This window comes from Olea europaea, chromosome 14 (assembly GCF_002742605.1).
Source record: "Olea europaea var. sylvestris chromosome 14, O_europaea_v1, whole genome shotgun sequence".
Taxonomy (NCBI): Eukaryota; Viridiplantae; Streptophyta; class Magnoliopsida; order Lamiales; family Oleaceae; genus Olea; species Olea europaea.
The window spans coordinates 5,877,118-5,905,048 of NC_036250.1; the positions used below are offsets into that span (position 1 = coordinate 5,877,118).

The window sequence follows — 27,931 nt, forward strand, 5'->3', positions numbered from 1 at the left end:
ATGAATCTTTAAAGTGCTAGGTAGGTCAAGGCGATAAGATACCTTGCCAACCTTAGCTGTCACCGGGAACGGCCCTTCATATCTCCGTACCAAGCCTTTGTGCACACTTCGGTACGCCTTGAATTGTTGAGGTAATATTTTCACAAGGACTTGGTCGCCAACTTTAAAATCCAAAGGCCGTCTCTTCTTATCGGCCTACTTCTTCATGAGCCTCCGTGCTTTGTTTAAACAAGATCGTGCTAAGTCAGCATGCTCTTCCCATGACTTAGCCATTTTGTATGCTCCGGGACTTTTCCCTCCTTCAATAGAAGTGGACAAAGTGTGGGGTGTTAGTGGTTGTTGTCCTGTCGCCAACTCGAATGGACTCCGCCCCGTGGCTTTACTCCTTTGTAAATTGTAGGAAAATTGTGCAATATCCAGGAGCTTGGCCCAATCTCTCTGATTGGCACTTACAAAGTGCCGGAGATAGCACTCCAACAAAGCATTCACCCTTTTTGTTTGTCCATCCATCTGAGGGTGAAAGCTTGTAGAGAAGTGTAGGTCCGAGCCTAGGAGTTTGAACAACTCCGTCCACAGCCGACCCGTGAATCGGGGATCACGATCACTTATTATGCTCCGCGGTAACCCCCAATACTTCACAACATTCTTGAAGAATAGCCTTGCTGCTTCCTCTGCTGTGCAATCCTTGGTGACAGGAATGAAGGTGCCGTACTTAGAGAATCGATCAACCACCACCATTATTGACCCGAACCCTTCAAATTTAGGCAGGGCACTAATGAAGTCCATGGTGATAGAGTCCCATGGATGCTCCGGGACTGGTAGACGCTCCAACAAACCTGCTGGTGTCTTTGTTTCCACCTTGTCTTGTGCACCTTGTCTTGTTGGCACACAAGACAAGTCTTTACATAGAGCTCCACCATTTCTTTCATTTGCGGCCAATAGTAAGCTCGTTCAAGTAGTGCCAATGTGCGTTTCTGCCCTGGATGACCAGCCCACTTTGTGTCATGGCACTCCTTGATGATATCTCGCCACAAATTGTTCCATTTAGGAACATAGATACGCTGTCCCGTAGTGTAGAGTAAGCCGTCCTCGACCCAAAACCGTCGCGTCTTTCCTTCTTAGGCAGCTTTTACCAACTCCTTAGCCAAGGGATCATGATCCATGCCTTCCCGAATCAAATCAAGCAACGTCCCTTTGGCTTGGCTTATGGCTGCAAGCTCCGCCTTCCTGCTTAACGCATCGGCTACAACATTCGCCTTCCCCGGCTTGTATTCCATCACATAGTCAAACTCCGCTAAGAAATCTTGCCAACGTGCTTGCTTGGGAGTCAGCTTCTTTTGTGATTGGAAATAACTAGTAGCGACACTATCTGTCTTGATGATGAATTTTGAGCCCAACAAGTAATAACGCCACACTCGTAGGCAATGAACAATAGCCGTCATCTCCTTTTCTTGCACCGTATACCGACGCTCAGTGTCGTTGAGCTTGCGACTTTCAAAAGCAATAGGATGCCTGTTTTGCATTAGAACACCCCCGATAGCAAAGTCTGAGGCATCTGTTTGTACTTCAAAGGTCTTGGTGAAATCCGGCAATGCTAAGACCGGTTTCTCCATCACGATCGCCTTCAAATTATCAAAGGCCGTTTGATATTTCTTAGACCAATCCCCTGTCTTATTCTTCTTCAATAGGTCCATTAGTGGGGCTGCCCTCGCTGAGTAGCCTTGGATGAACCGCCGATAATAATTAACTAGACCAAGGAAAGAACGAAGTTCGGTTACCTTGGTTGGTGCTTCCCACTCCTTGATTGCTTTTACTTTTGCCTCATCCATCTTCAAGCGCCCGTGGCCAATGATATGTCCAAGGAAGTGCACCTCCTCCTTGGCAAAGGAACATTTTTCCTTTTTGATGTATAGCTCATTCTCCTGCAATGCTTGGAACACCGTTCGGAGATATTTTGCGTGATCCTCCAAGTTGTCGCTATAGATGACAATGTCATCCAAGTATACCACCACGAACTTGTCCAAGTAAGGTTGGAAAATCCTATTCATCAATGTGCAAAATGTGGCCGGGGCGTTGGTTAAGCCAAAAGGCATTACCAACCATTCGAATGAGCCATATCGAGTGATGCATGCTGTCTTAGGCTCATCCCCTTCTGCAATCCATACTTGGTAATATCCCTTTTATAGATCCACCTTTGTGTAATATTTTGCACTACCAAGACTATCAAATAAATCAGCAATCAAAGGAATAGGATACTTGTTTTTAATTGTTACCTTGTTGAGCGCCCGGTAATCTACACACATGCGTAACGATCCATCATGCTTCTTTTGGAACAAGACCGAAGCGCCACAAGGTGCCTTCGAAGGTCGTATCCTCCCCGTGTCAAGCAACTCCGTCAATTACTTTCGAAGTTCTTCCAGCTCCGGCGGTGCCATCCGATAGGGTGCCATGGATGGTGGTTTGGCACCCGGCTCCAACTCAATCTTATGATCCACCTCCCTCCTAGGTGGTAATTTCTTGGGTAACTCCGGCGGCATCACGTCCTTATTTTCTTCAAGGACATTCTTGATGACTTCGGGCACATTATCGTCACCCACAACTTCCTCAACTTGGTCCTCCATTTTTAATGCTGCCAAATACGTCGCCTCTCCTTTCTTTAGCCCTTTTGCTAGTTGCATGGCCGAAAGCTGCCCTATTACTTTCGTCCTAGCTACCGTAGGAACCATGCATGGAGAACCCCTCTCCAAGATGCAAACCGAGCCAAAGGAAGGCATAGGAATAGCATTGACCTTCCTCATGAAGTCCAACCCAAGAACCAAGCGAAAATCATCCATTGTAGCCACCGAAAAATCCACTTGGCCATGCCAAGTGCCTAATTGAATTTCCACTCCTCGAACTATGCCACCAAGGGGCGTGGATGGAGAATTCACAGCTTTCATAAGACCACCACCTTTAGTGATTGTGAGGCCCAACCTTCTAGCCTCATCTTCAGTAATGAAGTTGTTGGTAGCTCCCGTATCCACCATTGCTAGTGCGGGCCGACTATTTACTTGAGCTTCCACATACATTAATTCTCGTTTATTATTGGAAGTCGGAATGACCTTAGCATTGAGAGCGTTAAGAAGTTGCAATGAACTAAAATGTTCCGCCCTTCGATCTTGGCAAGAGGATGAATCCCGTTCCTCTGCCATAGCCGCCAATGTGCTAAGTTTAGGGCAATCACGCATTAAATGTGGCCCCTTGCACACGAAGCATCCACTTTGAGAACCCGTCGAGGCCTTCTTCTTTTCCTCATAATTTTTTCGCGAGAGGGAAGGTTTGTAAGTGTTACCACCTTTGAAGAATGATGACTTATGGTAATCTTTCTTCTCTCCCCCGCCTTTAGCCGAGTTACTCTTAAAGCTTTTAGAAGATTTTGATGAATCCGTGCTCCTTTGGAACTCGGTTAAAGATTCGGCCACCACAATAGCCTCGTCTACTGTCTTCACTCCCCGACATTGAAGTTCTTACTTCGCCCAATTTTGCAATCCGTCGGTAAAGTGATACAATAGATCTTCATCTGACATGCTCGGGATTTGAAGCACAAGGGTAGTAAACTCTTTGACATAATCGCGAATAGTGCCCTTATGTTTCAATTCCCTAAGCTTTTTACGGGCCTCATATACTACATTTTCGGGATAAAATTGGCGTTTCAATTCCTTCTTGAAATCATCCCATCTATCTATCCTACAAGCACCCTTTTCTATGTCGGCGTGCTTACGTCGCCACCATAGAGCCGCGGTGTCCATAAGATACATAGTCGAAGTACGTACCTTAATAGCTTCATCCAAAATGTTCACGACCTCAAAATATATTTCCAATCGCCATAGGAAATCATCTAGCTCTTTTGCATCTCGCTTTCCATCGAACTCCCTAGGCTTTGGATAGTCGATCCTTGGAGCCGCTAGAATCGTGCTAGTACCCGCACTAGTTGACGCCTTCTTACAAGCGTCTAGGCCACTTTGCATATCCGCGCAAAGCTTGTTCACTTGGTCTTGGATCGCTTTGACAGCATCCATGACCTTATCCTCCAACTTCGTATATTCTTTCCTTAAAGCGCCTTGGTCTTCCTTGAGATCATCAAGTTGTTCCAAAGTGTGAGCTTCAAGGGTTGAGAGTGAATTCTCCACTACTTCAATGCGTTTCCCCATATTGAGAAATACTTCCTCAAGAGATCCACCGGTAGGGGCTGGTGGTCGGCTCTTGCTTCGAGTTTGTCGAGTTTTCTTACTCGTGGTTTGGGGTTCGACCTCTCCACCCCGCTCGTCATGTTCTACTTCCGAAATGTCGGATCCCACAACATCTTTTTCGCTATGCCAACGATAGTAAGTAAGCAAACCTAGGCTCTGATACCAACTGTCACGGACTTGCTAATTTCCTTCAAGAACCGTGCGGCCTTAGTGTCTTCAACTTCCGCCCCCCGCGATTATTACACTAAGTCAGCCTCCCGATTGGCGTTGATGTCTTAGAAAGGCACTAAGTAGAATACTTTAAGAAAGGGACAATGAAGGAACACAAGAACTTACAAAGAAGGCTTTGTATTGAATAAGGATACTCTTTACAACTTCACTCTCTTGATACCTTCAAATGAATCCTACCAAGCTATTTATAGTAGTAGCCTCCTCAAATGGATGGTTAGGATCTTTTCTATCCAATGGTCTAGATTACACATCTAGAATTACCTATACAAATATTTACATTAAAATATTTATGGACTAAACTAGGATGATCTAGAATAATCCACCAAGTGAGGAGCTTGTAGGCTTCTAGAATGTCCCATCATATTCTAACAATCTTCATGCACTTGTGGGAGTCTAGAATATTCCGGTTAGCCTTAAGTCGTCAACATTTTAAATTTCTCGATCTTATTGTGCCAAAATCGAGCGAGTCGTGACGAGTGGCTGTCTTGCCTACATATAATCTATAGTATAAATGCACGAAAACGAGGAAATGGAATACCTTCATTTACAAGTAACAAGGCGTTTCGGCCCAGAACCAGGCCCATCCCACTACATATCCCAGTTTGAATTGCCAATTTTGCTGGGCCACAGGCCTGGTTTAACATGCCAATTCGAAAGCTGGGCTTGACACACCCGATCCTGGCCGGTTAGAAGTAGGGCTCATGCCTAGATTTCATGGCGATCTGGGCCGATTCCCTTTCCTAGACAAAGGGCCGTGTCTGGAAGGAAAGACTTGAAATTTAGAGGAAATTGTGCAGTGTTTATTTCGACCTCCCATGGCTGTTTTCTTGCAAAGATGAGTAAATTGGTAATCTGAAGATATAACTCTAAGGTGAGTTAATTGCGTGAAGTGTAATTTTATTGAAGCTTTTAATGTTGTATTTCTTGGATTTTCTTTTCTTGGTTTTGGCTAAATAAAAATTCTAATTAATGCGTACTGAGTTTTGAGTATGGTAAATCAGCTGATATCTTACTTTCAGAAGAAACTAAGCATTCTGGGAAGTTGCTTCAGCGCTATTGTATTAACACCCCACCTGTAATTCACTTCTAATTTCTGTGTTTGCTATGGAATATTAATTTGATGCATACATGTATGTGTTGTGTGAGATTTTTTTTTTTTTTTTTTTTTTTTTTTTTTTTGTTTTTTTTTTTTTTTTCTGATTTTGTGATTTAGATTTTCAGTTGAGTTATCACAAATTTAATGAGTCTCAACAAGAACAAATAGTTATCAAGAGATAACATGATTGTGAAATGTAGCCCTAATAAGTGATGCTGGGACACTAGGTATCAATGATCCTGGAATGGAACTGGTGAGACATATATTAATGCTGTGATTTTGCATTGTTAGCTTCATGAAGTGTTGCTTTTATACGTATACTCATATAAGTATGTATATGTCTGTAAATGTGAGGCATCTCAGCCTTAGTACGAGACTTCTGCTCCTTGCGCAGAATGGAATGCCCTTGATTGCACTTGCGCATTTAAATAACAAGAATTCATTGGGCTGATAATATCATAGATTCGGGTCTCATATATGGTATTTTGGAGTATGGATGTAGGCAAAGTTGTGTGTGGATCAAAATATACCTGTTATTCCCGTCCTCGGGTCATCTTCTTTGAGTTTATTAATTAACGAGTTCACATTTGGTAGTTCTTTTATAACTCTGGTATTCAATTGCTTGATTATATGTGGCTTTCTACCTAAACATGCTGGAACGAGAAGAGAGAGGCTGATAGTTTCTGCAAATGAAGCAGCCACACGGGTCTTCATTGTTCCTTATCACAAGCTCTCTCAATTTCTTGAATAGGCTTCTTCAATTTTTGGCAACTCTATGTAAATCTTGTCAACGACTGTGGTACCTTTTGTAACCATTGTTGTAAATATAAGTTTGACAATGAAACAGATGGGCATTTAAAATATTTGATAGTTCTCACTTGTTGGAATGAACACTAAAGCTATCTCCCACATATTGTGATTCTTTATTATTCCTTTCTGAAGGATTCTAGAACTTCCTTGCTTCTGGAAAATCAATTTCACAGTGCGTACATTTTTTAAACCAGGGGACAAATGTCAATCCAAACCGGAGTGTAGACTCCTCCTTTTTTCTAAGTTAGTTGTCTCTAATTCTGAAAAATGAAACTGAAGAAATGCAATGTATACGATCTTTGTCTAATCACTTTGCATTTATCACAGGCGATGTATCATTGCTCGGAGGATGACTAAAATACATGAAGAGATAAAGATTGCAATTTGTGATTTGCCTATTTGTTCTCATTCTATGTGCCATTTTAGTAATTACCTGCTCTAGTTTTTTGAAAAGAGTGGAATTAAGAGAGATGATAAATTATGAATTTGAAAACTGAAATTCAATATCCGTTTTTAAAATTGCAACTGGACAATCTATTATACAACACTTGAGTCATGGACACTAGGGTATACAGAAACAAATAGCAAAGCCAAATTATGGTACACATTTCATGCCTGATCTAAAATTGAAATTTAACCAGAAGAACTGGAAAAGACTTCACAGACCACTTCTTCTGAAGATGGAGAAACTGAAGTCGGTAAATTCAACTCTCCCCCTCTCTTTTCCTGGAGAAGTTGAGCAGTTGTTTATTAAGCTGTATTCTTACTTATCTTTGAACATTAACTACATATGCCACTAAGGAGCAACATCTTAGACCTCCCCACAAACTAGTGCCGTCAATTCTCTTAATTAACTGTGGGCAAACCCTTTGGACTGGAAAAGGGAGAAAACAGTATCAGTTTCATTGTACGCTCTAATTTCATTATGTTTATTGGCAATCTATTTCGTGTTATTTGTTGTAGTCCCATTTTAGAAAGAACTGGAGTTTCCTGTGATAAATCTTTGTGATTACTGCTTTCAATTGCATGCCCTCCATCAATTTAAATTCCTTAGGGTGTCTTTGGTAGAAGGGGTGGAAGTGGTGAAATGGAAAGTAACAGGTATGTTCTTTCCATTTCTTTAGGAAGGAAGGACAGTCGGAGGCAATTGGATTTGTAATGTTAGTTAGAACAGAAAAGGAAAGAAGACAAAAATGTCGAGTTTATGGAATTTACCTTCTTATATATAAAGGGACTGAAATCTCTTGTTAACTTGGTCTAGCTTGACAAGAATGCCTAGATGGTTAGAAATATGTACAAAAAGGTAAGGAAATAATGTCGACTAGAAATTCTAGTCAACTTTGCCTAGTTTGACAAGAATCCCAATATCTTTCGAAATTCGTGCAAAAAGAAAGAGATAATGTCTAAATGGACTAGGCATTCTTGTCAGATTTGCCTAGTTTGATGACAATCCCTTGATGGTATGAAATTTGTGCAAAAAGGAAGAGTGAGGATTTGGTAACACTTTTGAATAGAGAAGGGCATATTTGTCAGAAATTTCATAAAATAAAAAATATTTACAAACCCAAAAGTAGTGGATAAAATTCATTTTCTTACTCTAAAAGTGTCATATGGAGGAAATTTCTTCTACACATAATGAAGTCTTCAAGATGAGTAAAAGAGAGTTTTTGCACTTCAACTAATTGTTATATAATTTTTTCTTCAATTTTCCCTCATATTTGGAGTGTTTTGAAATGATGGGTGGGATTTAGTTCTATTTCCCATTCCTTTTATTTTCTCTCGTACCAAATGTTGGACGTGTTAGCATTTCCATCACAATTTTGCATCCCATTTCTATCATTACCAAATTGAGTGTTTAACAGTTTTCCTTCACCACACTTGCCTAACTTTTTGTAAAGTTTCGAGACTGTCTTCGATCTGAAGAAATTGTTGTGTTCTGTGCGTCGTTCATGAATCCCATGATCTAACTAGCTTGCTTGTATAATAAACTTGGGGTGATGGTGATAATTTAACAGTTAGTATATGGACACCTCATCTTTTCTTGGTTATGGTCCTTTCCAAATCACTACTGAAATATTATGCAGATGTGGATAAGGTTTTTTAAGGTGACTTTTAATTTTTCTTTTTTTTCCTTGTTCCTTTTTTCACTTTAATCTCGATAATTTACAGATTTTTTTCATACTTACAACTGTATATAACCCAATTTACAAGAATTAATTACTACAAAAGTCCAGATTGAAATTGGATTCTTAGCCAAGGAAATTAGAAATTCTAATCACAACCACCACTTAAGACAGTTGGGTGCATGCCTCTGGCATAATCCCTTGATTTTAGCACCTCATTAATCGTGTTGTCATTTGAAAGAGACCAAGAAGACATAGGTATAGCCTTGTCAGAATTTGGCAGTAATCAGTTAACACCAAACCTGTTGCTAAAGTAGTGGAATAGTTCCATTTTTCTTTGATACAAGGGGTGCACAAAATGTGGGGTGTAGCAGTTATATTATGCATTCTTTTAGTTACAATAACTGATACTTCAGTCATTATATAAATTTTCTATTCAGTGCCCGGGAGATAAAGGAGCACCGAGGGATATGCACAAACAATTAGGGATTGTGTGTAGTTACATGGAAACTGTAGGAGTTTTGGTATGCATAGTGAATGTAATTCTAATAAGTGAAACCTGAAAATTAGAAAATGAAGCATAATATTTGGCTGCTTGTATATGCATATGCTTTATGAACATGTATTTATGAAATATTAATATGGTGAAATTATTTCCTTGGAGATATGTTCATCATTATTTAGCATATTCATTCACTCCTATCATACTCAAAAATAAAAATTACCTAAATGGGCGTGTTTCTATGTGAGTTATTTCATTTGCCGCCCATTAATAGGATATTATTGTGTTCATTTAGTTCTGGCTTGGTACTCTTGGGGATGCCAACAAGCATTCTCAGGCCACCAACCAAAGGGAGAAATTACACTCTTGATTGAAGGAATGACAATTAGTAAGGATGAAACTCTTACTGAATCTCAACTAGAGAATGAATTGAAAGAGTTGATCTTGCTAGGGCATAGCCTTTTTATGGTAATGGCTTTCCCCATAGTTTCTGTTTTTTCAGATCCATTGATTCGTACAAATGCATATGCTATGGTTCCCATGTGGGATTGGGCTATATGCCTATCGCTTAGGTTTATATAGAATGATCTGTGTGATGCCTATATTATTCAAATGTTATTGACTTGTAATATTGGTTACTATAAAAATAGCTGATGCATTGAGGACATAATTAATTTGTTAGTTGATGGCTATCTTTGATTTATCTATTAAAGCAATTGTTGCAATATTTCTCAAATGCCACTTAAAAACAGAAATATTAGATTCGTGTCTAGAATTTGCAATATCCTTAAAATCTGCAGTAACTAGGTTTCTTGGATACGTGGAAATATGGTAACCATATACCTCATCTAAGTTACGGTTGATTTTGAATGTCATGTCATGAAATTGAATTATGTCTCAAAGTTGATTGTTTTAGGTGTGTAATTTTGATTATCAACAGGGGAGGACTTGAAGGACGTGAAAAGGACTGTAATACACAAAATTGGTGAGTGCTTAGGAGAAAAAAGTCTAGCTGGAAAATATCTACGCCGCCGTATAATTCAACAGCGCATCTTTAATTTAGCTTTATTAAGCAGTCATGCTCTCAATTGGGGTACATGTAATAAGAGAACATGTTTTTGTGACTAGCCGTAAATTTGGATAATAATAGGTTAGGTTTCTTGTCTGGAAATATGCACAAATCAAAGCATGCAAAACATGCTACAGAATAACACTTAATTTTAACTTCTAAGTTTCCACCAAATTGATGTGAAATATTAATATCATACTTTGTTTAACATTCAAGCTTCCAAACAAATTGAAGTGCTTGCCTTAGAATTTACTTTATGTAATAGAAAGGGCATTCAAATGCATTTTTGGTTCGATAACATTTACTTATTGTAGTTTGGAGCTTGCTTTCTATACTTTAACTGATTTTATTCATGGATTCATTATGGTAGATTGGTAAAATGCCTTTTATCGATAACAAGCTTTATCCGATAAAAGCAGTTAAGTTGGTGTTGCAGGAACATTGATTAAAACTGAAAAGAAAAGCAAGATAATCTCTTGCATTTGAGAAATTTAGGGAACAACTTGTTTCAGATGGCAATGGAAATTAATTGGATTTATGGCTGTCTACACAAGTTTCTTAACACGCTAAAAATTTGTTGACATCCATGTATCAATCAAGTTTGGTTATCTACGTAGTTAACCTCTGTTTCAATCTAATTTGTAGGGAAGATTCTGGTGATCGAGGACAGGCTTCTATTGATGCCACATCCTGTAATGGTCGGGAGATGTGTTCTTTACATTGATTCCTTCGAGCAGAGAAACTCTCCTTCCAAATTATGTGAAAATTACTATGATATGATAGCTGATGCTGAATACGGAATAGAGTTAGCAGAAATTAATGGCTTGAAAATCGACATTCAGCAATTTTGACGAGTTTCTCATTGATAATTTCTGTGTAGTTTTAGTTCTGGATATGACTGAACATGTCAAAAAACAAGAACTCTTGGAAAGCATGTACCTTAAAAAATGTTTTTGAAAAAGCCTAAATTTGGAATATGTTTGGGAGTTCTCAATTGGGATATTGCATATCTTCTTAAGATAAAGAGTGCTGATCGCCAATATATGTAAAAACTAGTGTACGGACACAAATGGTTACAAAATGAATCTGAATTTGAAATTTACTCTTTTTATTTAATATTGTCTAGTACTGGCGAATGTTCACGTGCTTATAGCCCTATTTAAATTAATTTTTTTGTGAAGGGGGGGGGGGGGGGAATAGTATTTTTTGGATAATGATAGTTTTTTTGTGAAGTGGGGGTCTGTTTGAATAGTATTTGATGGCTAATGATAGTTACCTCATACAAGGGACAGGACATGAAGATCAAATTTCGTTACCAATTAATTAGTAGAAAATTTCTAGTACTGGCGAATGTTCATGTGCTTATAGCCTTATTTAAATTAATTTTTTTGTGAAGTGGGGGTCTGTTTGAATAGTATTTGATGGCTAATGATAGTTACCTCATACAAGGGACAGGACATGAAGATCAAATTTCGTTACCAATTAATTAGTAGAAAATTTCTAGTACTGGCGAATGTTCATGTGCTTATAGCCTTATTTAAATTAATTTTTTTGTGAAGTGGGGGTCTGTTTGAATAGTATTTGATGGCTAATGATAGTTACCTCATACAAGGGACAGGACATGAAGATCAAATTTCGTTACCAATTAATTAGCAGAAAATTCATTGTGTTACACGGGTACTTTATATATATATATATATATATATATATATGAAAATTGTTGTTTGTATAGCTTTTATTTAATAGCTTTTTTCACAGCTGTCTCACAAAGGTGAGGTTCATGATTATTTTAATTGTGGACCTCAACAACTTGCATGTGTGTGTACTATGAAAAAAATTGTGAAAATTGATGTATCTATAACATCTTTCATATATATATATATATATATTTGTTATATATTTGTTAGCTGAACCTGTCGACTACAATTATTGAAAATAACCTTATTTTTATCCACTAGAAACATAAAAATGATTAGACAATGTAGATAACAACATATTTTCTTCGTAACTACCAAGATATGCGCCCCCGACAGCCGCCAAAGACATAATAATATTGTTCTTTCTTACCCAGCAAATGAGATGCCTAGGGCTTGACAACTTTGGATTTTCGAGTATTATTTCAATCATTATAATTGGGTTAAATTAAACTCGTGGATTCAAAAGTATTTAAACTAAAACACTGACGAACAAGGAAAAAATCGATAATATAGATATTATGCATTTCCACTACATCGGGCTTTTTAGGTAGGGGTGACCGAACTGCGGTTATGCATGATTGATAATGGTACAACCAGAAGAGGACTGAGAGAAATAATTATATGTGTTCAAATCGATAATGGCATGATTGATAATATTATTTGTGCTTAAGATGTATGTATTCAATTGGGCGGCTTGAACTACAAGTAAAGTTTATCCTGGAAGGCAGGAGCTCTACTGGAAGGCAAAATGTAAAGATGGGAAACGACTTGTTTGGCACTTTGGCAAATCAGTTGGGAGGGCTCTTGAGCACTGGTCAGTTTGGGGCACAACCTACTGTTTAACCTGTCTGCAGCTTGAAGGACCAAGATGTAGACTCCAGGATTTAGTCACTGTAAGGTGGATACCTGGATATCAAAAAAAAAAAATTTATTGAGCTCAACTTTTGTACTGGTCAAATTTCAGATTTTATTCAAAGTCAAAATCAGCAATTAATTTTAAGCCCATATTTTATGGATCCCACAACTTTTTAATCACACATTTCATTAACTTTTATCAGAATATACTAAATCTGTTTTTAATCCCTTGGGCTTAATTGCTTAAATGATGAACCACCATTACAAGTAAGGATGCAAGAACACACATATCTTAGTGATCGTAGTTACCTACCTATAGATACAGCTAATAAGAACAGTATAAATTAATTTCAACCAACTTAAGCCTACTGTTACAACAACAACTAAAATCCATGCTTTCAATGGAGGTTTAAGAACTTTGTTTTAGGTCCACCAACTGGTGGTTATGTTTTCAAAACCCAAAGCTAACCCTAAAAATGCCTAGTAAAAAACAACTATGAACCAACCCATTTGGTTCGTAGTTGACATTTCTTGATTGTTTTCTACACAAGTTTCTTGGGCTTGTAACTTGTCCCCACGTGAGAAAGAGGGTATAATTGAAAAGGAATATATCGTCTTTTATTATTAAGAACAGAAGGTTGGAAGGTCATAATTCTTTCTTTTCGATTATTTATGTTGTTTTTTTAATATTTTTGTAGGTTGGAGTCATTGTTCAATGACAAGGAAGGTTGGTTTTCTGGGGATCTTTGGCTTCAGTTTTGTCTCCATATAAGACCTGCCTTTTAAGCCAGTTGAGCTCCTTTTTCTCAATTATAATCTGGAGCAAGAATCTCTTTTTTCTTCCAGGTAATATTCAGTTCTTGCCTTTTCTAACCTATGCCTTTCTGTATTCATTTCTTGGTAGTAATTGGGATTGATTATGTGTATATAAAGGAAAACTGATATTATTTCCGATGTGGGTTTTCAATTTATTTCGAAAATTACACATGATGATCAAGAGTTAAATAGAAGATGTTGATTATCTATATATGCACTTCTGAGTTTTTCATATTATCGAATTGAGCCAAAACAGGAGTTTCTTTATTGGAAACTGACTTTCCTCTTTATTTTTCTGATGCGTATCGTTTTCATCAAGTTCTGATTACTATTTATTCTTCATCCTCAGCTCCCAATCTCTCCTTTACATCCTTGAAATCACTGGTAATGGATTTTGTTTCAATGGGTGACAAATGGCTACGTTTTGTTTGAATCTAACTACTGAAGGAGACTGCTAGCAAATCCATATTTTCTCTTTCAGAGTCTTTGTTCTTATTGATCATCCAAGCTTTCTAATGACCAAATGTCTCTAAATCAACCTTCTGTTTCTCTAGCCTATTCAACAAACTTATTTTCTGGAAATTCTGTATCGACTCATGACCATGTTGAAGCCGAAACTATCAGAAACAGAGACGAGATGCTATTTATTCCTCCACTTGGTGTTCCTGCAAGTATTCAGCAAATCAATAGACAGTTACATTCGGTGCCAGGTTTTTCAGATGGTAATACAGTTTTGACCGATCCTCAATTTGTTCCTAAACAACCACTCCATGCCTATAGTTTGGAACAAAATCCTCAGTATCATGGATTATCTCTCAGCTTGGGATCTCGAGTACCATCCTTGGTTCAGGGGCCTTCGAATTTCAACCAGTACACAAACTCAAGTCTGTCCTCACCGTTGAGTTTGCATGATGTACATTCCGAGGCCCAGGTTTCGCAAATCAATGGACTGAAGAATGTTGAATACCTGTCATTTGATTTAGCTGGAGGGACTCGGGATACTGTCAAATACGGAGCTGTCAACAATGTTCAACTCTTGACAGGCCCCAAAGAAATGCATTTTACGTCATCTCTACATGAAGCAACAGGAATCACAGGGACGTTTTGGAACTCGAAGCATCTCAGTGCAGCTCGGGATTTACTTGATGAAGTAGTCAGTGTTCATAGAGCTCTCGAGAAGCCAGAGACACACCAGGACTTTAATTCACTTGGTCGAGATGGCTCTATAGGGACGGATGTGAAAGGGGACCAGATGTCTACTGAACCTCACGAGTTATCTATCAGTGCCTCTTGTGAACTTTCACCTTCTGAACGACAAGATCTACAAAACAAGTTGACAAAACTTTCGTCTATGTTGGATGAGGTGAGGTTTCACTGAAATGTTTATCGCCCTAATTCTCCTTCTCTTTCAGGTCTAAATCCCATTCAATATACTTGATTTAGAGTTCAAATATGTTTCTTTTCTCACTTCTGAATTTTTATCCTTCTTGCTTAATCCTTATTTTCGGACCAGTTGGTAAGGTGTTGATATTGTTTGGGCTGTAGGTGGATACAAGATACAAACATTATCACCATCAGATGCAAATTGTCGTATCATCCTTCGAAATGGTGGCCGGGCGTGGTGCTGCCCAGCCATACACTACACTTGCCCGTCGCACAATTTCCGGCCAATTCCGCTCCTTGCGTGATGCAATCAACAGGCAAATTCAATTTACTCAAAAAACGTTGGGCGAGCAAGACGTGACTTCACATGGTCAAGGAGTGTTATCTCGTCTCCGCTTTGTGGATCAGCAACTGAGGCAACAAAAGGCACTTCAGCAGTTTGGTATAACTGGACAACCTTGGAGACCACAAAGAGGCTTGCCTGAAAATGCTGTTTCTGTCCTTCGTTCTTGGCTTTTTGAACATTTTCTTCACCCGTATGTTATTTAGTATCTTCTCATTGGCACCACCTATTTTTATATAACAGTGTTCTGACTACTAAGTTTTGGTTAATCCACAGTTACCCTAAAGACTCGGAAAAAATCATCCTTGCAAAGCAGACAGGATTGAGTAGAAGCCAGGTATCTATTCATATGTTCAAATAGTGATTTAAGACATTGTCAATTCGTATGTTTAAAATCTGAACATCTTTGATAGCTAAAACTATTCAGTAGACTTCATCTTGCACGTTTCTTTGCATAGTTTCCAGCGTAAAACATAATCTTTTTAGTAAAACTGGTGCTTCGAATTTAATTGTTATGGTAGAAGCATAAAATTCACTCTGGATCAGGTTGCGAACTGGTTTATCAATGCACGAGTACGTCTTTGGAAACCCATGATTGAGGATATGTACAAGGAGGAGTTCGGGGATGCGGATGCAGATGCAGAACCTAAGACTTTGCCAGAATTTGCAGCGGCCGCACAGAAGTCTTCTTTTGATGACAAAGAGGAACAATTTCAGGGAAGCTTAATGTCTGTGTCTGTAAATGGCAATCACCTGGCTCATTCCAGCGAGTTCGGGCCTGATGTTATTTCAAGTTCAGAATGGAATGTACATGAACCAAATTTGAGCTACCAGGCTGGTCCTTATCAAGACAATGAACTTAGGATTTTCTCCGATGACACAGCATCACTTGAGAAGAGTGGTGGTGATAGACACGACATTTCCATGCCAAATATTAAAATCGGAAATCAAGTATCACTTGCACTTGGGTTGCAACATTGTGAGAAAAATCCTCGACCAATATCTGGTGGAACGCAACCAAGCGAAGATGGTGCTACGGATTCTTCAATGGGTCTCGACAAACTGGAATACCGTTACATAGATCCTGTAAATCAACAGCACAGATTTGCCAATCCCCACCTCTTATCCGATTTTGTGACATGATAAAAAGGTTGCCTACACGAAACAGAGGCAGAGATGCTTTGGACTGTCATAATTTTTTGCATAAGGTCTCTATTTTTTGTGCCGAAATAATCAAGAAGTCCAGAATTAAGCATGATAGACTTGTACTGATATTCCATTGTATAGTATGTAAAGTTCATGGAACACTTGTTTGTGAATTACCATCGACTTCTAAGAATTAAGAAATTGAACCAAAAAAAATATATATATATATGGCTAGCAATCGTTCAACTTTTAATAATCAGTGCTTTCTTGTTTTATCTTAAAGTAATAGATAATAATGAATGCTGTCATTGTAATTGGAAGCTTTGACGGTCAAACCAAGTTACATTGAGATTTCCGATTAACTTAGTATTTCAAGATTATTTAAATAATATGGTTGTAAATTAGCTTTGAAGGCTTTGTCAATGCCAAAAGAAGAGAAATTTTGATAGCAAAAGGTTGAAAATAAAATGCACAACGAAAATGTGGCACGACAATTCAGTTCCTTAGCAATAAAGAATTAAGAAAAATGCTTTTGAAGTATATTATTTTCATTTACAGTAATTAATTATATTAATTGTTTTCTTAATCAATGTAAATTGTGTTCTGCGAACTTGTCACGCAGTCTGTTCATAGTTTAATGTAAAATGAAGTCCCAAACGACAGGATGATCTATATTGAAAATGTGATTTTGATTTTATCAGTTTAAGTTATAAACTAAGCTTCCTTTGTGTTATTTTCTACCGTACTGTTTCACTTCCTTTCCTTTCATGGTTTCATCTTGTTTGATTCTTGTGGTTGAAAATGAATCTTATCAAAGGATTCTGGATGATCAAGAAAAGCTTTTTATAGGCTCTTTAGATTGTTCAGACACTTTAGTCGGTGAATAGGGCTTGGAGTTTTATTGACCATCAAAATCTGCAGGAAAAAAATACAATAAAATAAATTGCAAGTACTGGAAGGGACAAATGGTAATCATCACTAGTATCTTTTGGCCTCTTTCGTATTCTTCCCCCCTTTTGTTTAGTGAAGCTTGTGCTTGTGCTCATGGACATAGGTCGAATGTCACGCACCGAGTGTGCTTCTCTCCTTACATGGCATGGCAATGATGCCAATAGCTAGATGTATGGTTACCGAATAGTGCACTAATGATGTCATTATATGAAGGCATTGTGAAACATCATACGTTGGTTGTTTTTGGCTTGCCAGCCTAAGCAAGGGGAGAAAGCAGCCCCAAGGTGTGGAGCCTCAATGGCCGCATTGGTGATCTGTGATATCGAGTATCGAACTACATTAACTCAACATGTTTGTGCTCGCTTTTATGTTTTGCCTAAAACCTTATTTGGGAACTTCGTCATTATGACAAGTGGTATCAGAGCCAACACTATCGGCATTCTCAATAGGCAATAACCCACAACACCATTAATAACAAGCATGAGAAACTAGCCCCCCAGGGCACAGCCGAGTTGGTGGAACAATCACTTCGCTGGGACGCTGGAAGCAAGAGTGGAGAGTTCGATTCCTGGAGTTAACACTGGGTGCTAAATGGAGAGGAAGCCATTTGGTTGAACAAACGCCCAGCGAGGAGAGCTCTCTTTGCGGAAGGAGTCCAAATGAGTTGTGGGAACCTGGGAGCCAACAAGGGCACATCCTGCGATTTACCTCCCTGAGCTGCTGAGGGGCCGGAGGTTCAGGGACAAGGATCTAGTCGGACGCAAGCCCGGACACCTTGTAAAAAAGAGTGTGCAAAAGGCACTCTACTTTTCATTGCTTTTTCCTAGATGGCAGAAAACCCTTATTCAGCAGGAAAACAATTTATCATATTGGCTTCTTTTCGCCTTGTGAATAAGAAGAGAGAGAAGTTCGAGCTGAAAGTGCTTTTTTAGTGGCCCAAAGAAATGTAATAGCAGGCATTAAAGCTGAAATCTTGATGCCTTAGCTTGTTGTTTTGTATTCATGGAAGAGGGGGATGGGGTGGGGTTGGGTAGGTGTATTGTAGGGGGCGGGGGGACCATTTTTCCCATATCATTTTCAGCATTTTCACTTGGTTAATAGCTTTGCTTGTTTAAAGATGTTTGCATAGCTCTGTTCATGTAGCTTTTATAGCTCTCAGTATGCTGACATTAGGGTACCCTATACTATACATCAGAAAAAGAGGAGGCATACAGAGAAAGAATCTTTACTTTCCTTCTTGAATGAACTATTATCAAACAAACAAAAAAAAAAAAAAAAAGGTTGAACCCCAACCTTGAGAGCCCCCACCGTCCCGTCTCTGGAGCATCATGAGGGAGTTAAATCACGGGATGTGTTCTAGCAGGCCAGATAACAAGTGCTTGCCCGTACAATGGTGTCCATAAAGAGTCCAATTTCATATATCAGGAATCGAATCCTCCACTGTGACTGTCAGCAAGGTTGAGATTACCTACACTTATATAATGTTGCTTTCATATGTTAATTCTATAACTTATTAGGTTATGATTTTTAACGAGTCAAAAAAAAAACAAAAAAAGGAAAGAAAGAAAAAAAACGAAAATACCAAAATCTTCTTCATTAAACTATGCAATCCGTTACCTAGCTTTCAACTCTTAGTGTCGGTGGCAAGTGCTTTCGCAGTTGATGTTCTTTCCTATCTCTATGCATTTCACCAATCCATCGGATATTCCTTGCAAGTATTATGTACCAAACATACATTTAGGAGTTTGTCATTCATCTTGTCTTTTTTATGTACCTCATCTGCTTTACCTCTGACCTCATTCTGGACAGATTTTGCAAATTTGAAAATTTCTGCTTGCATCCATCATTTTCATATGAATGCTTTTACTTTCTGATGGCAATTCAAGATTTTTACCATTCGTTTGTACTTTTATTTCAGAAATCTTCTGTTTGTAGTATGAAACTGAAGACTTTATTAATGTTAATTCCATTCCATATTTACTATATAAGAACCATTTTCCTTCTAATTTTCAGTTTGCTTTTACCCTGCACCTTGTACTTCTGGTTCACTTTCTGATCAAGATCCAATCTTGAGAAAAATATTTTTTCAGTGATTTTAGTTCAAAGTTGTACTATGGTTTCACAAGATTCACCCTCAAATACCAATTCAAGTATTCTACACCAATTCATTAGCTCAAATTCCATAGCTAGTCAAAACCAGTTTCGAAATCAACATTTTGATCCCTATGCAGTAGATTCAATTGGAAATGGTCCTTACCCACAGTCTCTAGGTTCGATGCCAAATATTTATTCTTTTGATGAAAGAATGTCTAGATCTACAGACGTTCGTGCCCCTCAACTAATAGATGAAGCTCGTATCGACCGGGATAGACGACTAATCGACCTTCTTGGAAGGTCGACTGAGGTTTCCCAGCAAGCACAAAGGCTATCTCTATCTCTGGGTTCAGAACATTCCAGGCAAAGTTCCTTAAATTCATCAAATTTTCTTAGTCCTGGTTACATGATATCTGAAGAAGCAGGAAGAGAATCTTGTAACACGGGACTTGATAGAATGGCTCATGATTTTTCTTTTTCTGGAAATGCTTTTTCTCCGATAAATCAATCTTGTTCGACATCGTATGGAACTGAATCAATTGCTGCTACAATCGGGAGCTCGAAATATTTGAAACCAGCTCAATCCCTTCTGGAAGAAATGGTTAATGTTGGAGGAAAGGACATTGATTTGAGCAACCAGAAATATGTCGAGAAATTATCTCGCGGCTGCAAGAAAGACTCTTTCGGACTTTCCTTTGAACTCAAAGCAGAGTTATCCAACAATGAACTGTTGATTGAAAAACACGAAACTTATCTCAACCTTGTAAAGCTTATTGCCTTGCTTGAGGAGGTTGATTTCTTACATTTAAACCTCGGATTAATCTAATTCGACAGCTGTTGTCCCTATCTGCTTATTGTTTTCGATTGATGTTTACTTTTCAGGTGGAAAGACGATACGATGATTATTATCATCATATGGAGAAAACAGTTTCATCATTTGAGGTTATAGCGGGTTCAGGAGCAGGAAAAGCTTACACTGCTCTTGCACTCCATGCCATGTCCAAACACTTTTGCAGCCTAAGGAATGCAATTTTATTTCAAATTCGAGTGACACGAAAACAGATCACCAAAGACATGCCGAGAATTAGCTCGAGTTTGTCTGAACTAAGCTTGTCTGATCAAGAAGCAAGACATAATCGAAAGTCACTTCAACAGCTCGGAATCGTCCAAACATCAAGACAAGTGTTTAGACCGATCCGAGGACTACCCGAGACTTCTGTCACAATTCTTCGTGCTTGGCTCTTCGAACACTTCCTGCATCCGTATGTGCATGGGCTCTCTTATTCGATTAATTTCAAAGTTTTCTTCCCAAACGACACCGGTTAATAGTTTTTTTTTTTTTTTCCTTAGTTATCCTAGTGACTCGGAAAAGCTGATGTTGGCATCACAGACAGGCTTGTCAAAGAACCAAGTACTTATTTTTCCTCTTCAAACGATTTCCATTGGTGTCGACTATTCTTATTTCTATACATGTAAGTCTTAAACGATTGTTTCAGATTTCCAACTGGTTCATAAATGCTCGGGTACGACTATGGAAGCCTATGATTGAAGAATTGTATAAAGAAGAATTTGCAGACTCTTCAACTGATTCCGATCAAGTATTGACAAGCAGTTCCACCACAAGGAAAGGATTTGGAGATTCTGCAGAGGACTTGAGCTAAATTTTTCTTAATCATCCTTAACCAAATGAACTACATGATTTTGTTGCTATCTGTAGTCTGATTATTAAGGGATTATTATTACAAGTTGATTGCATTGCAAGTGATAATTTCAGGATTAAGATTTTTTTTTTCTTCTTTTGAGATTATCCGAATATGCTTTAAACAAAAACTAAGTTAACTCCGAAAACTTTAATTGCAATAAACATGATAATGAATTTGTTTTTTGTTAGGATTTGAATTCCATTTCAAAAGGATAACCTACTTCATGAAGTAACACAATTTTTGATCCCCCTTCAAAGAAAGCACCACATATCATGGCCCCTTCAGGTGATCATTTGCTACGTCTATCTTTTTTTCAACAAAGAAGGCTCCAATGCGCCTTTTTTTTTTTTTTAATCCAATTTATCGTGAAAGGCAAGAGGGGAGAAAGGAATAGTGTGTTGATTGTCCTCTAAAAGTAAGTTTTCTTCTTCCTTGTGTAAAAAGGAGGAATAAATAAAAATGGAATTTGACTCCCATCTCCAATGCGCTATTTTTATCTTTTTTTATTTTTGAGTGTATCCAATTTATCGTGAAAGGCAAGAGGGGATAAGGGGATCGTGTGTTGATTGTCCTCCAAAGGTAAGTTTTCTTCTTCCTGGTGTAAAAATGGAATAAAAAAGCCCCCATTTGACTCCCATTATTTCACATTAAAAATTTTTGATGGAATTTTTTGAAGGGCATTCACGAATCTCCTTCATTTCCAGTTTCCAATCCCCTATTTCCACCACTAGCACTACCAATGAAAACCATAAACCATCACCTAAGTCGTACTGCACTAGCAACAGTGGCTCTGAAAATTCTCCAATTTAATGTATGGCTGCATTTGTCAACGACATCTAGTCAAAACCTGCAAGTATAAATTCAGTCTACTCAAGATGAGAATTTTAAGGTAGATAAGTCATAAGGCGAGAATAGATATTAAGAAGTGAATGTATTCGTGAGTTGGTTAAGGTAAGGATAAATTGTCGGAGAATCATTTGAGACTGTTTAGGCCTATCAGCAAATGCGGTTAGATGGATCGTAATAAACTTAGAGGAAGGCAGCAAAGTTACATGGATTGACGAAGTATCGAAGAATTGGAGTTGTAACTTCACTCTGGAAATAAGTACTAATAGAATGAAGAGGAATCGAGTCAAGACAAACATTATTGTATCCAAGAATTCATATTTACCCATAAATTAGAAAATTCAGCCCCACAACCAAATCAAATTTCAGTTCTGCTAATGTTTTTCGACTCATATAAGGCTTTCATCCTAAGATCCCAATAAAATTATACATAGAATCCTAAGAAAAACCCTGATACTTGTTTCTATGTTCTACATTATTCATTAGTCACTATAGCTCATATTTTGCAGTGGCTAAAACACAAAATAGCTTATGCGGACACTTCTAAGGCAATTTAAATGAACAGAAATCATGAAAAAGATTTCTAATGTCTGGTGTTGACTCACCGGAAGAGGGATTCCTGCAATTAGGCTGCTGCGACCATGAGCCATCAGCCCACGTCTTGTGTGTGTATTCACTGAAACAATGGTATCAAATTATCCAGGGTTCAATTCACCAGGAAAAGGAAATTGATTGAACAATAACATCAAAAGAAAAAAAAAACATATATCGAATTGAGCAATATCATTTCTCAGAGAAATTAGAATTTCATTAGAAAACACCCAGAAGCTCATAAAAGAGGGACCCTAATTGCCAAAAAATTTTGGACCATTTCTCGATTTGTGCGTGTCATCCTTGCGCAGGGGCCATGCTAATCTTCTCTGTATCGTTCCAATTTTATCGGATGTCCCCGAAGGGACGAGCCATAGTTGCGATGTATCTCAATATAATCTGAATGAAATTATTCAGTTCAGCCGATGTGGGACTAGAATAGTTGGGATCGAATTCGCACAGTGCAAGTTAGATATTGGGTCGGGTTAAAGTTTTGTGGTAGATATTTGGGCTGACCCGTTCGTACGAAACTGGATTAAAATGCATTAGGTAGCAGCCCATGTATATTTGTTTTTATTTCAAAAAAAAAAAAATTTGAGAGAATATTTCATTTTTTTTATGAATTAGTAAGAACATCGAATATAGTTAAGTTGATTACATATTTTAGATTTAAATTGACATTGGGTGCAAGTTCGCCAGTTTAAAAGAATATTTATGTGCCTTGGAGTTACTTCTAACAATGTGTGAAATAGTAATTAGTATTTTTTGAAAAACAACAATAAATAAAGTTTCGTACTCAACAAATTTATGGATAAAATGAATATTGAAGTTATTTGTGGACAAATGTCGAGAATGACAAGGATATTGACTTAAAGTTTGTTTAAACCACCCTCATTTCTTGGCTAAGAATGCAATTTAGAATAGTAGATTGATGTAGAATGTGTGATTAAAAATAAAGAAAAATTTTGAATTTATGTGTAATAATATTTTATTGAAAAATATATGATTGAAAAGAAGAGAGGGAAAAATATATATTGAAAATAATGAGGATCGAACAAAAACTCGATATATCAAAATTTCTCACTGTTTGGTTTCTACGTTGGAAATCCTTGATTCTTTGTATCCTACGTAATGCCATTGAAACATGATATTTCACGTATGCTTCCATATTTCTTAATTTGCAAATAAAATTTGATCGACAGACAGTTACTAGGCAATTCCTAGAATCTTTTCCTACATCTTTGTTAAAATAATCTTTAATACATTCTACGGATTATTATTCAGATGATATGAAAGTTGAAAGACTTCGAGTCTACATGGCATTAATATTAATAAATAAACATTCAATCTTAAAATTCGTTTCCAATTCATTGTATAGATTGCTATCTACGTGTTTTGTATTTTTTTTAAAAATAAAAACATTGTCATGTCTACATTTTGAAAGGAAATATAAATATGAAAAGCAATATGTTTATTTAGTCGAGTCACTCCGTCTAAAATAGCATCTGAATCTAGATGTAACTCTAAATATTTTTATTTTCATCTTATACCTCAACGTGAAAGAGTTTCTGTCAGCTTATATTGAAGATGAATTTTTTTTTCTTTTTTTCTTTTTTTTTTTAAAAATATCTCTATTTTAGCTTATGTGACACAAATTTTTAAATAATTCATCGATTACTTTAGAGATGCTTTAATGTTGGGTCAAAGATGGAATTTGGAGAAGGTTAATAGACTCACTAACAAAAGGAAAGTTTCTTTCCACGACAAAGTCTACAAACACGTGTAAAAGTGATTCACGCCTTGATAAAACGAAAAGAATAATGCGACTTGTACATAATAGTTTACATAAATAAGGATATAAAGAAATATATTACAAACTTCATCAAAACAAAGCATTGACCCATCTTAGTTCAATGAAAAAGTATTTGAAACCTTCTAATGTGGAAAGTACATGCTTGTCAAAGAAAATTAACTCCATAACTATATTTATCCATGCTCACTATTTACTCCATACGAAATCCAGTCCAATCTACACAAACAATCTTGATCCATCAATGCTACCACTCGAGATTTTAAATATAATATATTTTTATTTTGAACACTAATTTTTTTCCCAAGGTAAAAATTCGGGGACGTTATTCTTGGGATAATCTCTGGGGAAAAAATAAAGAATAATTAATTCCCCTTTATAACTAAAGCAATTTTTGTGTTCAACTACTGGTCAGCATGTTGATCTTGTACCTTTTTTTAGCACCCATAAGAATAGCATTTTTTGTCCGTTTTAGTACGTTAACTTTGGCAATAAATGTAAGAAAAACTAGCAAATTGTCAAATGAGGAAAACTCCATAAACTGATCAAGTATGTGACAAATGGAATTTCTGTATATGTTCATGGAGCAGGTGAATCTAAAACCAGAAACACTCACAAATTTCAAACTCCTCTCTTTAAAATCCATAAAGGAGTATATACTACAAGTTGAAGGGGTCATGGTTAGCCATAAGAGGCAAGTAGTGGAAGCAAGAGGATTTGGTAGAAGAGCAGTTGATTTGATCACATGAGCTCGCTTTTTCTCGCTCTATAGATAAGTGTATATATATACAATGCTTCACAGGAATTTCACAAAACAATCTCCGAAGAAGAAAGAGAGTTTTTGTACATTTTTAAGTTGTTAATGGCTTCTGTCAAGGTGCTTTGCTGTCTCATAGCAGTTGCTTTTCTGTCTTGCTCTCTGTTAGAAGCCTTTCCGGGATCAGGACATGGTTGGGGTGGGAAAGGCTACTCAGGGCTCGCCCCAGAATTCTACGATCATTCATGCCCACAAGCTAATGAGATTATAATGTCAGTATTAGAGAAGGCCATAGCAGAAGATCCCAGAATGGCTGCCTCTTTACTGAGACTTTACTTTCATGATTGCTTTGTGCAGGTAGCTTGATTAAGATTTCATGTGCAAGAAGTAATTATTGAAATTAAGTATTTACTTGATCATACTACTAATTTAGATTATGTTATATGCTACTATTGAATTCTGTTTATAGGGTTGTGATGCTTCAATCCTGCTAGATGATAGTGCTACAATAGTTAGTGAAAAGAATTCTGCACCAAACAAAAATTCAATAAGGGGATTTGAAGTGATTGATGAGATCAAGGCTAAACTGGAAACAGTATGCCCTCACACAGTTTCATGTGCAGATATTATTGCTCTTGCTGCTCGGGATTCTGTCATATTAGTAAGGCATTTCAAATTAATCTTAAAGTTCATTAAAAATCATAACAATCTTTATTGCTATCTACCGAGGAAAAATTCAGTATCCCCTTTTATCAAATAAACTGTACGAAGAAAATTACTCAACGCATTTTCCATCATATCGTCCGCACTTACATGAAACTTACAGTGATGATGATCATGCTACAGAGTGCTGGACCGCATTGGGAAGTGCCACTAGGAAGAAAGGACTCGAAAACAGCAAGTCTCAGTAGATCAAACTCTGATATTCCTGCTCCAAATTCCACCATCCAAACCCTCATAACAAAATTCAAGCGCCAAGGTCTGGATATTGAAGATCTTGTTGCTCTTTCAGGTAAGATTATTCTACAAGAAAGAATTTGTTCGTATATCAATATGCCTTGGTAATCAGATTTACTAAATAATCAGGAAAAAGATCCTTTATTGGGTAGTGTGAAAAGAAGCAAAACTGTGAACATATATGATCTGCTTATAATCTGTTTATTTAACAATTCTATCTCGAGTTAAATCACAGGAGGCCATACAATTGGGGTGGCAAGATGCGTGACATTCAGACAAAGGCTGTACAATCAAAATGGGAACAACCAACCAGATGCAACTTTAGAGAAAACCTACTACAATGGCTTACAAAAAATCTGCCCTGAAGTTGGTGGAGATAATAACATTTCACCACTTGATTTTGGATCCCCAGTTAAATTTGATAACACATATTTCAAGCTCATTTTACGGGGAAAGGGGCTTCTCAATTCCGATGAAGTTCTGCTGACTGGAAATATGCGCCAAACCATGGAGTTGGTGAAAATCTATGCAGAAGATGAAGCTCTTTTCTTCCACCAATTTGTAAAATCTATGAACAAAATGGGCAACATAAGTCCTCTTACTGGTTCAAAAGGTGAAATAAGGAAGAATTGTCACCTAGTGAACTGAAAATTTATTCAGTGTCTCTAGATGAAGTGTGCTGTATGACTTAATGTCCGGTTTCAATTTGCCTTTCGGCGAGTCAAATGCTTGTATTTAAGTTGATTGGGAATCGATAAAATGGTCAGATGACAAATGATGATATTTCAATAATTAAATCATCGTATTTCATTTTCTCTTTAATTTATTAGTTCATGTTTTATATTTTGTTTATTTCTAAGACGGACTGTACCAGTAGATTTAAAATGGTGAAATGCCAGAGTTAATTCCTCTCCTCCCACGATTATCAAAAAGCAAATCCACAAATTCGATCTAGTTAAGACGAAAATGTTCATGATATTAGTTTCTATGTTCTGCAATACCTCACATTGATAATCTATACTCACGCAGTGATTAGAAAAATTAATAGCTTTCTGTTCGACACAATCTTCAAAAGCAATTTAAAGGAAGCAGAATAGTACCTTGTCACATTGATGAGAAAACTGAGAGGGCCTTCTGCAATTAGGCTGTAAGGCCATCTGCTCAACTCCGCCTCCTTGTTTATTCACTGTAAAACTGATATCAAATTATGCATTGTTCAATGCACAAGGAAAAGGAAGATGGTTGAGTAATATAACCAATAACATCCGTCATAATTCTGCTTTGAACAGTCAAAAGCTCATAAAAGAACCCTAATCAGACTTTCTACAGAAGGGGGGAAAACTGACGAGAGGAACCACCGATAATAACCTCATTCGATCGCCAAAAAAAAAATCCTGGAAGATAAATTTTCCGGCGACGTTGATAAAAGAAAAAATGGACCATTCAATCATAATTCTGCTTGGAAATTTTCGAATTTCAGAATTTAATTCACGTCAATGCATTTTAACAACCAAAAGCTCCTAAAAGAACCCTAATCGGAAGGGGGGAAATCCCAGGAAGATAAATTTTCCGGTAAGATTGCAAAAAAAATTTGGACCATTTCTCGATTTGTGCGTGTCATCCTTGCGCAGGGGCCATGCTAATCTTCTCTGTATCGTTCCAATTTTATCGGATGTCCCCGAAGGGACGAGCTACTCTTTCAACGTATCTCAATATAAACTGAAAGAAGTTAATTAGTTCAGTCGATGTGGGACTAGAATAGTTGGGATCGAATTAGCACAGTACAAGTTAGACTTTTGGGTCGGGTTAAGGGGCTGACGTATTCTTACAAAACTGGATTGCAATCCACTAGGCAGTAGCCCACGTAGATAATATTAATAAGAAAATTAAATTTAAGATTTCTACTTCAAAAAAAAAAAAAA

At 37.4% G+C, this 27,931-nt stretch overlaps 3 protein-coding genes and 4 long non-coding RNA genes across 7 annotated transcripts; 5 read left to right on the top strand and 2 right to left on the bottom strand.

Annotated features, from left to right (window-relative positions):
- The first annotated feature begins 5,114 nt into the window (after nt 1-5,114).
- LOC111408922 lies at nt 5,115-11,162 on the top strand. Its single transcript, XR_002705381.1, has 3 exons — nt 5,115-5,331; nt 9,932-9,976; nt 10,706-11,162. It is a non-coding gene; the product is annotated as an uncharacterized LOC111408922 (long non-coding RNA).
- On the top strand, nt 5,339-6,417 carry LOC111408923. The gene is made up of 2 exons (XR_002705382.1): nt 5,339-5,535; nt 5,674-6,417. It is a non-coding gene; the product is annotated as an uncharacterized LOC111408923 (long non-coding RNA).
- A 1,852-nt stretch (nt 11,163-13,014) lies between the features above and the next one.
- LOC111408924 (BEL1-like homeodomain protein 7) lies at nt 13,015-16,526 on the top strand. Its single transcript, XM_023038769.1, has 6 exons — nt 13,015-13,202; nt 13,311-13,458; nt 13,778-14,791; nt 14,974-15,347; nt 15,431-15,491; nt 15,701-16,526. The coding sequence occupies exons 3-6, from the start codon at nt 13,952-13,954 to the stop codon at nt 16,295-16,297; spliced, it is 1,872 nt and encodes a 623-aa protein (XP_022894537.1). The 5' UTR covers nt 13,015-13,202; nt 13,311-13,458; nt 13,778-13,951; the 3' UTR covers nt 16,298-16,526.
- A 2,234-nt stretch (nt 16,527-18,760) lies between these two features.
- LOC111408925 (BEL1-like homeodomain protein 11) lies at nt 18,761-21,135 on the top strand. The gene is made up of 4 exons (XM_023038770.1): nt 18,761-20,135; nt 20,228-20,607; nt 20,696-20,756; nt 20,842-21,135. The coding sequence occupies exons 1-4, from the start codon at nt 19,365-19,367 to the stop codon at nt 21,004-21,006; spliced, it is 1,377 nt and encodes a 458-aa protein (XP_022894538.1). The 5' UTR covers nt 18,761-19,364; the 3' UTR covers nt 21,007-21,135.
- A 520-nt stretch (nt 21,136-21,655) lies between these two features.
- On the bottom strand, nt 21,656-22,956 carry LOC111408926. Its single transcript, XR_002705383.1, has 3 exons — nt 22,763-22,956; nt 22,500-22,570; nt 21,656-21,895 (listed from the first exon to the last, which is right to left on the bottom strand). It is a non-coding gene; the product is annotated as an uncharacterized LOC111408926 (long non-coding RNA).
- Nucleotides 22,957-25,088: 2,132 nt separating this feature from the next.
- On the top strand, nt 25,089-26,819 carry LOC111408927 (peroxidase 9-like). Its single transcript, XM_023038771.1, has 4 exons — nt 25,089-25,409; nt 25,522-25,713; nt 25,899-26,064; nt 26,245-26,819. Exons 1-4 carry the CDS (start codon nt 25,158-25,160, stop codon nt 26,655-26,657), a joined length of 1,023 nt encoding a protein of 340 aa, XP_022894539.1. The 5' UTR covers nt 25,089-25,157; the 3' UTR covers nt 26,658-26,819.
- LOC111408928 lies at nt 25,733-27,740 on the bottom strand. Its single transcript, XR_002705384.1, has 2 exons — nt 27,110-27,740; nt 25,733-26,075 (listed from the first exon to the last, which is right to left on the bottom strand). It is a non-coding gene; the product is annotated as an uncharacterized LOC111408928 (long non-coding RNA).
- Between the last annotated feature and the right edge of the window lie 191 nt (nt 27,741-27,931).

Bases quoted from the DNA above. Each gene is read 5' to 3' on its own strand.
- LOC111408925 (XM_023038770.1), top strand. From the start codon at position 19,365: ATGGTTTCACAAGATTCACCCTCAAATACCAATTCAAGTATTCTACAC. The intron at 20,136-20,227 runs GTTGATTTCTTA...TTTACTTTTCAG, and splicing joins TTATTGCCTTGCTTGAGGAG to GTGGAAAGACGATACGATGA. The intron at 20,608-20,695 runs GTATGTGCATGG...TTTTTTCCTTAG, and splicing joins TTCGAACACTTCCTGCATCC to TTATCCTAGTGACTCGGAAA.
- LOC111408924 (XM_023038769.1), top strand. From the start codon at position 13,952: ATGTCTCTAAATCAACCTTCTGTTTCTCTAGCCTATTCAACAAACTTA. The intron at 14,792-14,973 runs GTGAGGTTTCAC...TTTGGGCTGTAG, and splicing joins TTTCGTCTATGTTGGATGAG to GTGGATACAAGATACAAACA. The intron at 15,348-15,430 runs GTATGTTATTTA...GTTAATCCACAG, and splicing joins TTTGAACATTTTCTTCACCC to TTACCCTAAAGACTCGGAAA.
- LOC111408927 (XM_023038771.1), top strand. From the start codon at position 25,158: ATGGCTTCTGTCAAGGTGCTTTGCTGTCTCATAGCAGTTGCTTTTCTG. The intron at 25,410-25,521 runs GTAGCTTGATTA...TTCTGTTTATAG, and splicing joins TTCATGATTGCTTTGTGCAG to GGTTGTGATGCTTCAATCCT. The intron at 25,714-25,898 runs GTAAGGCATTTC...ATCATGCTACAG, and splicing joins CTCGGGATTCTGTCATATTA to AGTGCTGGACCGCATTGGGA.